The 15,783-nt window shown below is 42.3% G+C and overlaps 1 protein-coding gene across 15 annotated transcripts in view; it reads left to right on the top strand.

Moving 5' to 3' along the window:
- Positions 1 to 15,783, top strand: part of Fam114a2 (family with sequence similarity 114, member A2) — a 35,667-nt gene that overhangs the window by 917 nt on the left and 18,967 nt on the right. For 6 of the 15 annotated variants that reach the window (XR_879731.3, XR_879730.3, XR_001780046.2 and 3 more), the window contains exons 2-8: positions 3,449 to 3,666; positions 4,005 to 4,104; positions 4,406 to 4,498; positions 8,274 to 8,362; positions 10,113 to 10,247; positions 10,745 to 10,903; positions 12,383 to 12,506. Coding sequence is in view for 10 of the 15 variants with exons in the window: in XM_006534013.3 (XP_006534076.1) it covers positions 3,449 to 3,666; positions 4,005 to 4,104; positions 4,406 to 4,498; positions 8,274 to 8,362; positions 10,113 to 10,247; positions 10,745 to 10,903; positions 12,383 to 12,506 (918 nt within the window). In the remaining 5 variants the exon portion in view is untranslated. The remainder of the gene's footprint in view (positions 1 to 3,448; positions 3,667 to 4,004; positions 4,105 to 4,405; positions 4,499 to 8,273; positions 8,363 to 10,112; positions 10,248 to 10,744; positions 10,904 to 12,382; positions 12,507 to 15,783) is intronic. The other 9 variants (XR_001780047.1, NM_026342.3, XM_011249195.3 and 6 more) reach the window with 3 other exon arrangements.

The raw sequence follows: 15,783 nt of genomic DNA, 5'->3' as shown, positions 1-15,783 counted from the left end.
TTTGGACTGACAGGGGCAGAAATTGCCTTACATATCTTCTCTGTCTCCAGAACTGGGTCCATATGCAAAAGGTTCTTGCCATGAATAAGTTAAACGAGTTATTTTTCTATTTTTCTGAGTTAGTTTGCATGGCAATTGGTACTTGTGTATGGAATTTTTTTTTTCTATGAGTTTTTGGGACAGTTTAATATATGCATATCGTGTACCCATAGAGTCTAGGCAACACCTTTTTTTTTTTTTTTTTTCACGTGGAAGAGGTTTTATTGGGAGGGAGAGACAAGATGGCAGCAGAAAAAGAAGAGGAGAGGAGGGAGAACACTAGGCAGCATATTCTTGGTCTACCTTTCTAGCCTGTCACCCTTGCTTCTTCCCTAATAGAGACATGACTCTAGGGGATTATATCATGGCTCCCTGACCTTTCTTCTGTGCTGTCTCCATACCCTTTGTTTGTTTACCTTCCTGTTGCTGTGATAAGATACCCAGACAGAAACAAGGAAGGCGATCTTATTCTGAGTCACAGTTCGCTTGTCCAGTGGCAGGAAGGTCACGTAGGAAACTGGTCACTTTGCACCCACAGTCTAGAAGCCGAGAGCAGGGAATGCTTGCCATCAGCTGGCTTCTCCTTTTGACACCTTCCAGGATCCCAGCCTTTGTCATTGTGCCACCCACAGTAGATGGGTCTTCCCGAGTCTGTTAACCTCAGCAGGACAGTCTCCACAGATGTGCCCAGAGGACTCTCTGGTGGTTCTAGGCATATCAGTTTGGCAACTGAGATTGACTGTCATAAGCCTGAACTTTTCTTTATCTCATTGGCATTTTCATTCGTTAAAATCTTAAGCATATTTAAGGTAGACATTACAAACACAGATGCATGCATGGTCTAATTGGATTACTATAAAAGAATACTATAAATTTGGAGATACTAGAGTATGAGAGAATGCTGTTCAAATGCGAAAGGATTCAGCAGCCATTTGGCACCAGATAGGTCTTACCTACTTAAGTGTCCCTGTTGCATTATCTTTTACAAGGGGACCTAGAAATGTCATTTTGTTTCTATGGAAGATGAGACTTTAAATGTTAGCAACTAATTAAAAAAAAGGTTTAAACAGTGTGGACTAATTAAAAACCCCTGTAAGTTGTAGTTAGCTAACAGACTTCCAGTTTGTGATCACTGCTCTAGGTACACTTTATGAATCATTCTCTGATGCTTAGACTGTCTTCTCTATTCTTTAAGTTTTGGTGTGTGTGTGTGTGTGTGTGTTTTGAGACAGTGCCTCACTATGTAGCTATCTCTGTCCTAAGACCTACTTTGTAGACCAGGCTGGCCTTGAAATCTCAGAGGTCTGCCTTTGCCTCCGTCCTAAGTGCTGGGATTGAAGGCAAAACGCCACTAAGTATTTTTTGTATGTTCTTCAATTATTGTGCTATAACCCATCTGCCTTTTTTGTTAATTTTTTTAGTGCATTAGAAGCATTGGATTTATCTTGCTCTTAGTGCATGCCTGAATAAAATGTTTGTCAGCATACCTGGTGTGTATGTTGTATGTGTGTGTATGTTCATTGGTGGTAATTGGTTATTCTGGAAACTAGCATTTCTCTTAGTGGGAGTACCAGTGACACGTTGGCTTTAATTGCCGAAGAGCTGTATTCTTGGAAGGGATTGCATTGGATAACATTGCTATTCCACAGCTGACCTGAGGGACCAGTGGATGTATTTAGGTGGTAGAGCTCTTGCTTATCATGAATGAGGTCCTGGATTTGATCTACACACGGCAGAGTAAATGAAATAAAAAGTGGAATTCAATTAGGCTTTGGTTACATTTGACCTAACTATCAAAACAGTATTAGGAATATTTGTAAAGAATATTAAAAAATTGAAAGCTGATCTGACATAGTTTAGACAATGTCTGGAACAATTAAAGTCAGAATGGATGTTTAATGATAGAGTTTTTTGAAGGATAGTCTAGTGAAAGAAAAGATTGATAAACTGGTTTCATCAAAATGAAAACTTTTCATTACATGACCCCATGAAAATAATAAAAAGATAGGCGTGGTGACTCATGTCTGTAATTCCAGCACTTGGAAGCCTGAGGCAGGAGGATTGCCATAAGGTAGTCAGCAAAGAGGGAAATCCTGTCTCAAAAGACGAAGTAAGACAATGAAAAAAAGATGGGCAACTAGATGTTTCTTAGAAGAAAATATTCAGATGGCAAATAAGCACTTGAAAAGATGTCAAGTGTCTTTAGTCTTGAGGAAATGAAACAGAAGCCACAGTGCGCTACCACCACATCACTTACAAAAATGGCTCAAAGTAGCGGGGAAACCTCATCAGAATGCAGAAAGTTTTGGTTATTTGTACTACTCTGGAAAAGATGACAGTTATATCTAAAAATAAGCATGGATTTACTATGACCCATATTATTAATGTAGTCTTCATTATTTATTCCAGAGAAAAGCTTATGTTCACATAAATACCTGTACGTGAACTTTGTTTTAATTGTATGACAGCCTCGTGTTGGAAACTGCAGATTACCTTGAATGGGCAAATATATTGTGATGTATATATGTATGTATGTATGTATCCATCCATCCATCCATCCATCCATCCCTCTCTCTCCCTCCCTTCACAATGATGTTACTGAGAAATTGAAAGAGACTTCTGATGCAACCATAGTAGAATGGAGGGACTTAGGCTGAGTGAAAAAAGTCACTCCAAAGATAATCTGTGTACCTCAATGTATATATGACTTCAAAATGTCAGTGTCCGAGAACAGATCAGTAGTTGGTTGCTGTAGGTTGAAAGAAATGTGGGAAGAGTCTGGCTACAGAAAGGATGGTCCAGGTATCCTTAGGATTGAACTGTGCCTTACCTGTACTGATGCTCAGTAGAGTTAAGTAGTTGACCCTCTGTGTTTGGGATTCAGCATTTGTAGATTTAACTAATCATAACTAGAGAACAGTTGGAAAAAGTTTCATCTGTGCTAAACCTGTGCAGACTTGTCATTGTTCCCAAGAGAGTTTAAGGTCGATTGCAAAGCATCATGTATGGTGTTAGACATTACAAACGAAGTAGAGGTCATGAAACTGAGGATGCACTCTGTGATCTGCACATGCTGTCTGTTTTGTAGAAGGGATGTGACCACTGAGATTTTGTTGCCTGCAGCGTTCTTGCAGCCAATTCCCTGCAGATACCAATGGACGGCTGTAAATGGGGTAGCATTTTATGTAACTAATGTACACGTAAAGGCACATTTAAAAACTGTAAAATTGGAAGGACACTGGTGAATTGTAACAATGTCAGCTTCTGGTGGGGGAGGTGGCTGGAGGTATATCGAATCTGTTTGTATTGTTGCAGTAGTATATGAATCTGAAAGTCTCAAAAACATTAAGCAAATAGTTTATACTAAAGAAAGTGGCATCAGTAGATTCTTGTTGGGCTTTTGTTTTAGCAGGCGATGTTGTAGTCATGTCAGATAAGGATCCTCCAGAGTCTCCAGTGGTAACCGGAGTAGCTTCGACCCTTAAAGATGAGAACTGTGAGCCAGTGGAGAAGCCAGAGGATAAATCTCAGCCTGTAGTGTCCACCCGGAAAAGACCAGAGACCAAACCTTCCAGTGACCTTGAGGCTTCTGCTCTTCCTGCTCAGGTTTCACTGGCTGTAGCCAAAGTAGCATATCTATTAAAATTTGGGGATTTAAAAATACAAGTCTTAAAAAGGGTGTGGGATCAGTACTAATTTACAGTGGCATTTCCTTCTTTTTATAGCCATAAACTGTCAGCTTTCTGATGCAGCAATGCCTTTATCAGGAATTGCATTTGCTGCAGGGTATTTATACGCTGCTGGCATAAATATATAAATCTGTCAGTCCAGCAGGATTTCCCCAAGTCATAGATTTGCCGACCTATGCTTCTCTAATGGTTAGATACCTTATCTGGGCACTTCTGAGTCTCCTCTAACTTTCTGTTTTCTTTTGTCTTGTTTCTTCTCTCACTGGAAACCAACAGGAGACTGCTTCTAAAGATGTACCTCAGACTGGGTGGGGTTATTGGGGCAGTTGGGGCAAGTCTCTGCTCTCCTCAGCCTCAGCTACGGTAGCTACAGTAGGTAAGATGCTTGATCGTTTTCTTATATTTTGTGCGCACTGGGGCTCATGTCATGCTCTATTAGGAAGTTGAAGTCTAGGGATTCATCTAAGCCTACTTTTTAGTGATAAGTCAGTGGGAGTTTTGTTTTGTTTTTGTTTCCTGGTAAGGAGATAATGACAAGGATGTGTATATCATTAAAACAATGTGTCTTATGATCATGATTTTAGAAATAAGCAGATATTATTATTATTATTATTATTATTTTCTTCTGTTTTAGTAACAACACACAGCACGTGAATGTTAATTGTTTTTCTCATCAGGACAAGGTATTTCAAATGTCATTGAGAAGGCAGAGACTTCTCTTGGGATTCCTAGCCCCACTGAAATTTCAGCTGAAGTCAAGCAAGCAGCAGGTCAGTATATGTGCTTGGGGTTTCAGTTGAAACTGACAGTTAAGTTCACTTTCAGCAGTAGCACTTAAGATAATACTCATTCAGTCCCTGACCCGTAGGACATCTTGAGACTGTGAGGAAGGGGGTCTGGAGTCAGGAGCTCCAGCTGTGTCTCCCAGAGCCGTTCATGTGTCTCTTCATTGCACTTTTGCATGGATGAGGTGAACACTCAGCAGTGAGGCTGTAAGCACGCCATGTGAGAAGAGCTCGCCGCTTTGCTTGTCATAGTTAGGTTTCCTGTCAGTATGGTTAGCTCAGTTTGAGCGCTGTGGCAAGACAGAATGATTGTAGTGCGCTAACTGGTTTGTTTTCACTTGGGTTCCTGTATGAAGACGAAGTTCTATTCTGGTTTGTCTGGATCAAAGGGAAACCTACAGTCACTCAAACTCAAAAGGACACAGTTATCAGTAGGGACCAGCAGAGTTTTAAGGCCAGGCTTACTTCTTCTATCCCTTGGAGGCCTTACTGTTTCTCACTGTTGTTTTCTTTGCTTATTTCTATCATTTTCCTTTGAAGCTAACTGGCTCCGTTTTGGTCTCCTCCAGCTCCACCTTGATAGAGCTCTGGCATACGTGACCACGGAGACTAGCTGGCTCCAGTTGTTCCCATTTGTGTGTTCCTTGGAGTAAGAATCAGATTGTCATAAAGTTAGGTTACGTGACTGCAGTTTAGATACAGCCAGGAGACGAGCTCACTTTACACGACCATGGCTGCACAGGCTTCTGCGTGTGTGAATTTGAGGCACTGTTCATGTTGGCACCCTCCTCTCCTGCCCTCCTCTTCCCATCTGCCTCCTCTTCTCTCTCTCCTCTTCCCCCTTTCTTCTTCCCTATTTTCTCTCTCCACCCCCTTTCCTCTTGCATTCTTACCCTGGATGGCTTTGAAGTCACACAGTCCTTTTGCCTTAGTCCTTCGAGTGCTGCATCATAGCCCAGAGCTCACACTGGCTTTCCTAAGGGTCATCAAGTAACTGTAACTGAACGTGCTCCAAGTCAGGAGTGGAGTAGAGAGGACGTGACCTTCCCCTACCATCTCTCTTCCTTTGAAGAGAGTCAATGTCTTCTTTCAGCAGTTCCTAGCATAATTCTCAAATGGCATTGGTTAAGAATGGGTCTTGGGGCTGGAGAGATGACTCAACCCCAAGAGTTCTTCCTATATCTCCTGAGGACTGAAGTTTGGTTTCCAGTACTTGTGTTAGGCAGCTCGGCTATAATTTCAGCTCCAGGGGATCTGATCCCTTCTGGACTTCAGGGGCACCTGCACACACATAGCTTCTACTCACACAGACTCACACATACACATAAATAAAAATACATCTAAAAAACGTGGGGTCTTATGCTGATGCTGTAGTGTCTAGAAGTAAGAGAAGAGTGGGTTTGGGAGTTAGAAGTAGCATTAGATGGAAGCTGTGTCATCTTCATAGCACTGGAGGACAATCTGCTACTGAGGTCCATGGGCTAAGACATGCATTGAAAGACTAAAGTCCTCCATGGTGAGCTCCTTGGTGGGATAGCTATAGAGTTAACGTCTTCCAAGTGAAAGTGTTAGATTGGGTATGAAAATGTGAGGACAGAAGGGTGTGTGTCTGGCTGCTGGTTCTTTTTCTGTCTTTGAAGATGAGAATGGAGAGTGTGGCCCAGGCTAAAGGGGTGACAGTAATTCTACCCAGTGGATGTCCATGGGCTTAGATTGTAGTTCAGTAAGAATGATAGAACTTTGCCAAATTAGAGTAGACTACATTTTGATAAGAAGTCCTTTCCAACCAGGCTGGCCTCTAACTCAGAGTCTGCCTGTCTTTGCCTCCTGAGTGCTGGGATTAAAGGTGTGTGCCACCACCACCAGGCTGCTTTGGTCATCTTTTAGTGATCTGTGTTTCTTTAAAGGACCATGTTCATCTTTGCTTTCCTTATATTTGCAGGTAGTTATGGTGTGTGTGGCTTAAATGAATCTTTTAATGTTTCTAAGCTGGGTATAGTGGCACACAGCAGTTATTTCAGCAGTCAGGAAGTATAGGCAGGAGATTAGAGAACCTGAGACCTATCTCAAAACAAAACCAAAAATGTTAGTGTGCTTGCTTAGTCCGAGTCTTGCTTAGGCTTGCTTACTTGTAGGGTTTGTTTAAGGCTTGGCTCTTTTGTAGGCTCCATCTATTTCCCAAGTGCTTAATGACTGCTTGATGGGTTGTAAGTGAGGTGTCTTAGCCTAGTGTGAGTGCTGGGGATTATTTAGCTTACTGCTCCCCGGCAGTTTCTTTCCCCAGCCTTGTGGAGTCTCCTTGTGCCTATATACTGAACGCTGAGCAGTGTAGTGTTCATAGCGAGGCACTCAGGATCATGTGTTTCTGAAGAAGCTTAGAATCCAGGGATGACTCTATTTCTTTTGTGTTACAGAGTCCTCTCAGCTCCTGCTGTCTCTCATCTCTGCCTTTCCCTCCCTGTAGTTAGAAGAATCTTCTGAATAGCAAGCCAATTCAGTCACAGTAGTCATTTTGTTTCTCTTTTCTGTTGGACCAAAATCTCCTTGTCTGACTCTGAAAATCATTTCTTACTTCTTGTCCAGTTTTATAGCTGTTATAGTAGGAAGGCAAGTCCAAGAGCAGTTAGAACATTGTCACCAGAAACAGAAGCCTCTAAGAGATTATTTCAGACTGGGCACTCAGATGATGTGGTAGCACAGTCTGAACTGTGTGCTATAGCATGAGGCCCTGACCCCCAGAACCCATGCAAAAAGAGCTGTACTACTACTGTTGGAAAGGCAGAGAGAGGAAGCTGTGTGGAGCTTGATAGCCACCTCGCCCAGCTTAATCAGTTCCCAGCGAGAGACCTTCAGAAAAGAGGCTTTCCTAAAGAACATTCAGGGTTAACCTCAGGCTTCCACATACATACACATACATGACATACATGTGTACTGCACACACATGAACACATGATTACACCCCTTTTGCCCCAAAGGTGACCTCCCTCAGGGTTTTTAAAGTTAATAAACGGGAAGAGATTGCTTTTGAGACATGGATACCTTTGTAGTGAAGGTCTCTTTGATGACAGCTAACAAGCATCATTTTCGAGGACAAAGTGAATTGGAGTTTGCTTTTAGCTGTGCAGTTTTATAATTGGATATTTGGCGGGGTAGTTACATTTATGCTGTGTAATCAATAGGACACCGTGATACGTACTTCCCTGGGTCTAATGGGAATATAAAAATATTTTATTGACCAAAAAGGTTCATGAAACTTTTATCCTTGCTTAGTCATTTGCCTGTTTTCCCTTACCTAGAAGTTTGTGTCTATGAGATCATTCAGTTTATAGTCTGATTTTATATCAGTCTTTGTTTGTTCAAGACTTGATTTTATTATTGAAATGAAGTGAATGAAAAAAAAAACTGCCTACCTTATCTTTCTTTGTAATATAACAAATGTTTTAAAATAAAAACATAATGACCTGAGGTCTTGGGTGCAGAAACAGTACCTAATTTTTTTTTTAATTTTATTTTATGTATGTGAGTACACAGTCTCTATATTCAGACACACTGGAAGAGGGCATCAGATCCCATTACAGTGGTTGTGAGCCATCATGTGGTTGCTGGGAATTGAACTCAGGACCTCTGGAAGAACAATCAGTGTTCTAAACCGCTGAGCCATCTCTCCAGTTCCAGTGTCTAGTTTCTAAAAAAACACATATTTGTTGTTAAAGCAATGAATGATCCTTTCTTTCACGTTTCTGTACCTTCTCTGTTTCAGGAGAAAAAAATGCTGGTGAGAATGGAAGCTTACTAGTGGCTGCACCATTCGGGATGCTCTCGACCATCTCTACAGCTGTGCAGAGCACGGTGAGAAAAAGTGCAGGGGCCTGTGCTGTCATGATGGGCTGTGTGTTTGAGCCAGACAAGTGGAGTATAAGCTGCAAAGCAACAGATTGTCTTAGGGACTGGCAGGTCTTGGCTTTGTGTCCTTAGGAAGTATTTCTGCTTTACAGAATTATTTCTTGGGGCTGGAGAGATGACACAGCAGTTAAGAGCACTGGCTACTCTTCCAAAAGTCCTGAGTTTAATTCCCAGCAACCATATGATGGCTTACAACCATCTGTAATGAGATCTGATTTCCCCTTCTTGTGATCATGAAAACAGAACACTCAGATACGTAAAATAAATAAATCTTTAGAAAGTAATTTCTCTTGTAACTTCATCTTTTATGCATAAGGGAAATGTGATTTTTTTTTTTTTTGATGAACAAAGGGAAACTTTGCTTTGTCCATTGCAAACTCTAGATGATGAAAATGTTTGAAAAATGATAGGGCTCTTAATGTCTTTCCTACATAAGGGAAGGTGGCTAGTATTTTTAGTTTTTTTTTTTTACTTTAAACTTTTTTTTTGTTTGAGACAGGATCTTTAACTTTTTGGAATATGGCATGCAATATAGAAGAATATGACATCACATATGTTTAGATGAATTTTCATGACATTGTAATTTTCAACCATAATAAGAAACCTGTCAGTCCATTGCTTTCCCATGTTGGGGCATGTTGTCTTTCCCCAGCTCAGATAGCCACCGTTGGGACTTGCACTATCATGACTTAGTTTTGACTTGCTCTTCTGCTATGTATAAATGAAGCAATAGATGTACATCTAGTCTTCCACATACTGTGTCTGAATACATCCATGTTGCAGCTTTGCTATATTCATAGTGTGACTTGGTCACACTTTATTGATCCCACAGTTAGTAAATACCAAGCCAGTTTCCAGTGTAAGCTGTTACAGAGTGTTGCATTGCACACTCTTGTACATGTCCTCTAGTCTATCTTGTGTGCGTTTCCCTTGAGTATGTATTGGCCCAGGGAGTAGCACTGTTAGGAGGTGTGGCCTTGTTGGAGTAGCTGTGACCCTGTTGGAGGAAGTGTGTCACTGTAGGAGGGTCTTTGAGACCCTTCTAGCCATATGGGAGACAGTCTTCTCCTGGTTGCCTTCTGATTGAGATGTAAAACTCTCAGCTCCTTCTCTAGTGCCATGCCTTTCTGGATGTTGCCATGATTCCTACCTTGATGATAATGGAAGGAACCTCAGAACCTATAAGCCAGCCCCAATTAAATGTTGTCCTTTATATGAGGTGTCTCCTTACAGCAATGGAAACTCTAATTAAGATTCTGGGTAAGGCAGCTGTAGCAGGTACTGACTCTCAGGTTTCCCGAATGGTTCTATCTGTGTGCATTTGGGTGAGCTGTGTGTGCTTGCATCAGCCGCTCTTCAGGCTGCCTAGTGCTTGGTATTGTTGTCTGCTGCTGCTTTTTTCCCCTCCTGGTGCTGGGATTGAGTTTAAGGCCTCACACATGCCAGACAAATACACTGCCACTAAACTAGCAGTACATCCCACTGCCTTTCACCTTACCATTTGCTCAAACAGGCCTGGAGTTTCCTGGATGTGCCTTTGCCATACTTGAACGTTCTCCTCCCTCAGCCTCCCGAGTAGCTAGAACTGCAGGCCTGCATCAGCAGCTCCACACTATGTAGCCATTCCTGTGTCGTCAATTAGTTGTAATGGAATTTTGTGGAAATCTGTTTTAATGGAATTTTTCGGCTTTCCTAGGGCAAGAGCGTTATCAGTGGGGGCTTGGATGCCTTGGAATTCATTGGGAAGAAGACAATGGATGTCATAGCAGAAGGGGACCCTGGATTTAAAAGAACCAAGGGCCTGATGAATCGGACTTCTACGCTGTCTCAGGTTCTGTTTCCTTTACCTATGCTCTTCCTGTTTGTGTTTTGATTTGATTTTTGCTGTTGTCGACTTGGAAACCTTGTTAGTGTTGCTTTCTTTGGGATCCTTAGGGGTTGTGAGATGGGCAGTGAGCCCCAGTGCATAGAGGAGTTCTAGCTGTTTGTCCCTCCGTTTCCCTTTGAGCAGCCTCCTGTCAGCAGAGAGATGCTAAGCCCTGTCAGAGCTGTTAGATTAATTGTTAGATTAATGTTTAGACCTCCCCCCGCCCCCACCCTCAGAACAGCACCTGGTGTCTTGGATGCTGTTTACACTGTCTAGCATCTGATTTTGTTGTGATAACTTGTTCCTGCTGTCTCCGAGCTTCTTGGATTTGGACTGTGATGCCAGGATGGAAGGGGCCGTGCTCTGAGTGGAGCCTGAGCAGCTGTGTTCCCTTCTGCTCTGTAAATTCACTCTTGAGCTCTCATTACTCGGTGCAGTACAACACTTCAATCTCTTTTTAGGTTTTACGAGAGGCAAAGGATAAAGAAGAGCAGCGGCCTTCCAATGAAGTAACCATGGAAACAGACAAGAAAACTCATTATGGGCTACTCTTTGATGAGTTTCAAGGCCTTTCACATCTAGAAGCTCTGGAGATGCTTTCCCGAGAAAGTGAGATAAAGGTAATTCCCATCCTCAGAGGGAGGCTGCAGAGGCTCTTCTGTGGCACTCGGAGGCGAGGCCTTTGGGGGAGTGTGGAAGCACCTTCCACAGCAAGCAGAAACCAATGTGTAAGTAAGGTGATGGGAAGGACCACGGGTGATTGTCCTAATTACACAGAAAGGACAAGGTTAAAGAAGAGCTTTTAACATACTTGTCATTTTCCATTACCTGTCTGTCTGCCTGTCTGCCTGCCTGCCTCCCTCCCTCTCTTTCTCTCTCTCTCTCTCTCTCTTTCTCTTCTTTCTTTCTCTCTCTTCTTTCTTTCTCTCTCTCTTTCTTTCTTTCTTTCTTTCTTTCTTTCTTTCTTTCTTTCTTTCTTTCTTTCTTTCTTTCTTTCTTTCTTTCTTTCTTTCTTTCTTTCTTTCTTTCTTTCTTTCTTTCTTTCTTTCTTTCTTTCTTTCTTTCTTTCTTTCTTTCTTTCTTTCTTTCTTTCCCTGAGGTCTCTGGCTTTAGCTGCCAGAAACCTTACTGACAAGCTGCCAATTTGCATACAGTTAGCTGTTTGCAAATTGTTGGCTCAGGACGTTTTGTTGTTATTGCTTGTTTGTTTTTTTGTGTGAAGATTTGTTTTATGTTGAGACAGGACCTCACTATGTATCCCTAACTGGCCTGGAATTTGCTGTGTAGACTAGGCTGGCCTCAAACTCACTGAGATCTGCTGTCAGCCTCCTGAGTGGTGGGTTTAAAGGGGACATCATCATACCTGATTAAGGATTTATTTTTTATTACTTGTGTGTGTATGCCATATGCTGCAGGAACCCATGGATGCCAGGAGAGGATACCAGAGGTAATAGGTGGTAGTGAGAATCCTGGTGTGGGTGCTGAGATCTGAACTCAGGTCCTCTGTAAGAGAAGCAAGCACTCTTAGCTTCTGAGCCATCTCTCCAGCCCAGTTCAAGACCATTTTATTTCTCTTTATTTCTAAGCTGCTGTTAAGCATTAATAGTTTTTAAATATCTCATTAGAAAGTACAGATTCTCCCAACCTTTCTGTAGAAATTAGATTCTTGAGTTAAAATTTATTTTTTAATGATTTATTCTTTGGTGTTTTGCTTGCATGTATATTTGGGGAGGCTATCAGATCCTCTGGGACTGGAGTTATAGACAGTTGTGAGCTGCCCTGTGGGTACTAGGAATTGAACCCAGGTCCTCTGGAAGAGCAGCTGGTGCTCTTCAACTCTGAGCCATCTCTCCAGCTCAGGAGTTAAAATTTTAAGGAATGGGAGTTAGCCATGATAGCACAAGCCTATGACCTCAGGATGCTGAGGTAGGAGACTTGAGAGTTCAAGACTAGTCTGGGCCACATAGTGTGATACTGGCCCCCCTTCCCTACCCAGAAACACTGACTGGCTAGTTTATAATTCATGTTTTACCTGTGGACTCTTCTCTATTTGAGATTTTTTTTTTCCAACAAATTTTAATTGTCTCATATCCATTTAGGTGAAATCTATTCTTAGTTCTCTGAGTGGAGAAGAACTACAGACAACTAGACTTGAGCTAGAGCAGCTCAAAGAAGTGTTTTCCCTAGCAGAGTTCTGTGAGGAAGAGGAGGAGGAGAGACAAGGTAATGCAGGGGTCTGCAGCCAGTGGGCGTTCCCTGTGCACTCTGTCGCAGGCTCTCTATGCTTTCCTCACACCCTGGCCTGAGGACCCTGCCCTTTGTAAGCATAACCTGCAGCACGTCTCTGCTTACTGTTTCTGATAGAGAGCCATTGTGTTACCTTCTTGCCTGTTTGCCCGGTGATCACCGCTAGCCTCTGTATGCAGTTAGACGCTTCATCTGTGCCTTCCCCGCTTCTGTAATCCCTGATCCCATCTTGAAGCATGCAAGGTAGTTGTTATCCAGAAGGTGGTGATCTTTTGTCTTTATTGTGTTTACAACCTACATCTCTATGTTTTAGAAAATGTAAATGTTGAAACTATTTAGTTTTGCAAAATTGTTGAGAAATATGATTTATGGGTGTTGTGTATTGTAATATAGGTGCATTGTAATACAGGTAATTGCAACTATCCTTTAAGAAATAACCGTCTGCTGTTTTTTTCTGTAGTACTCAGTAGGGTCTAGTGAGATGGCTCAGTGGTTGGAATGCTTGCCGTGTAAGTGTAGGGACTGAGTTCGAGTCTCCAGAACTCATGTGAAAGCTGGGTATGTGTTGCACCATGACCAAGGCATACTTATAAAAGAAAGTACTTATTTGGGGCTGGCTTACAGTTTCAGAGGTTTAGTCCATTATCAACATGGAGGGAAGTATGGCAGCATCCAGGCAGACATGGTGTGGGAGGAGCCAAGAGTTCTACATCTTGATCCACAGGCAGCAGAAGGGTCATAGCTTGATCCTAGGAGACCTCAAAGCCTGCCTACAGTGGCACACTTTCTCCAACAAGGACACACCTTCTAATTGTGCCTCCCTATGGGCCATGCATTCAAACACACGGGTCTGTAGTGAAGGGCGTACATATTTAAACCACCACAGTGTGCACCCTTACAGGGAGATGGCAAGTGGAGACAACAGAATTCCCGGAAGCTTGCAAGCCAGTTAGACTAGTATGCTGCAGTGAGCAACAAAGACACACATCTTAAATTAAGAGAAGGGCAAGGACTCACACCCAAGGTGTCTTCTGACTTCTGCACATGTGTGTCTCTATCCCCCTTTTTCTTCCTCTCTTCCCTTTCCTTCCCCTCCCCTCCCCTTCTCCCCCTTCTTCCTCTTTGGCTGGTGTGCTCAAACACACACACACATACACGATTATTAAAGGGTAATTATTATTATTTGAAAAGTCATTAAAATGCATCTTGCCTTTGCAGTAATGCATCCGTACATGCATGGTTGGATATTGTCCACCTTAAACATCTTGTCTTAACAGTCTAATTGTAAAACTGTGTAAGAGAATCTCTTTCATTATGCTAGCATGCTATTAGACATGTCACAAAGATATAAAACAATGACATTGTTCTCAATACTATTCCCTTTTTCGGAAGATGTATATTTCCTTAAAACTATATTTTGTTGGGGTTGGCAGTGTAGTTCAGTGTGTAGAGTGCTTGCCTGCACATATGAATTTCTGGGTTCAGTCCCCATAATCACATAAAATTGGGCATGGAGGCGAGATCTTCTGTTCATTAGCCCTGTTTCAAAAAAAGTTTGTTTTATTAACAAGTAGTGGGGTTGTTAACATGTTGTGCATGCATGTGTGTGTGTGTGTGTGTGTGTATGTGTGTGTGTGTGTGTAAGGGGGTGGTTTGTGCCCATATGTGCATGTCCTTGTTGAGGCCAGAGGATGATGTTGGGTGCCTTCCTCTATTGTTTTCCATCTCATGTTTCTTAGACAGGGTCTCTCAATGAGTCTGGAGCACTAGAGTCTTCTAGGCTGGCCGGCCAGGGAGCTCCCAGTGTCCTTCTGGCCCTGCCTTCCAGCATTGGCATTCCAGACATGAGCTGCCATGCCTCGCTCTTGTGTGAGTGCTGCAGATCTGAGCACAAGTCATCACCCCTGCAGCAAGCGCCTCGCTCAGGAGGCCGTCTTTCCAGCCTGGCTTACTACTGTTGCCTTCTGTTCCTTCTTTTCTTATACAATAATCCTGATTACAGTGCAGTTATTATTTTTAATGAATAATGCTTTAGACATTTAATTTTAATTTTAAATATGTATAACTTGCATTTCAAATAAAAGCTCCTGGGAGTCCACAGCTTTTCATGGTTTGAGAATTTCTAGATTAATTATGCCAACCAGCCGTGAGCTAAAAGCCCTCTGCCATTGCCTTTTAGAGCTGTGTGTTCTTGTTCTGTGTGTTCTTCTGCGTGTTTATCTTTTACTTCTGTTGAGTGTGGCAAGTTTGCCTTAGACAGCTCTCAGTCTCACTTGATTTTTCTCCTTTCTAATCCACTGTGATTGGGAAGCCAAATAATTCATGAGAGCAAAGCAAAGATCCCCTGGCACAGGGTTTGAGGGCTTTTTCGGTGAGAGAAAAACAGAAATAGAGTATTGGTGTTACTTAAGACAGGGATGTTTTCTGTTTCAAGAAGTCAAGCTGACTTCATCTGTAATGTCTCACTAATGACAATTTATGTGAAGGTTCAGCTCTTGATTAGAAATGGTTTTAAATATGCATTCTAAAAGCTGTCTGGAGATCCCGAGACACTAGTTTAGTGCCCCAAGTGTTACAGTTTAAAGTTAGATTTGGGTTCCATGAAGACCTGCCTCTCACAAAGCTGTGCGACCTCTAGAAGAGGCTCATCACAGAGCCTTTGTTTCATCTTGCTTAGCAGATACTCTACTTCCTCTGGTGGTGTTATGAGGAGTAAGTTAAATATATTTATAGTTGGGCATATAGTAGGTGCCTAACAAGTGCTCACTGTCATTGTCACTGTTTAGAAAATTTAAGTAAACAGCTAAAAACCTTCATTTGAAAAGCCTCAACAGGGAACCAATAACACAGTTTTGGTTTTGTGAGAGGCAGGGTCTTCCATTGTTCCTAAGCAGGCCAAGGTAGAACAGTTCCCATTCATTTGTCAACCTCGTTTAGATTATTTGTGCATGGAACACTTGTCCATATTTCTTCAATTTTGTCAACATCTGGGCTCTGCACAGTAATTAGAAATCTGTATGTATGTATGTATGTATGTATGTATGTATGTATGTATGTATGTATTTTACTGTTCTGAGAGCTTCAGGTTTTCTGAACAGATGGAACAGTCTGTGATATTCCTTCTTACCTTTGCTAGGAACGAAGCCTTTGAAAACATGGTGATGTTGTAGTCCTCCTGCCCTGCCCTGCCCTGCCCTGCCCTGCCCTGCCCTGCCCTGCCCTGCCCTGCCCTGTCCTGCCCTGCCCCCCTGCC

Source organism: Mus musculus, chromosome 11 (genome assembly GCF_000001635.26).
Source record: "Mus musculus strain C57BL/6J chromosome 11, GRCm38.p6 C57BL/6J".
NCBI lineage: Eukaryota > Metazoa > Chordata > Mammalia > Rodentia > Muridae > Mus > Mus musculus.
Note: the sequence above shows the minus strand (reverse complement) of the source record. Positions and strands in the feature narration are given on the sequence as shown.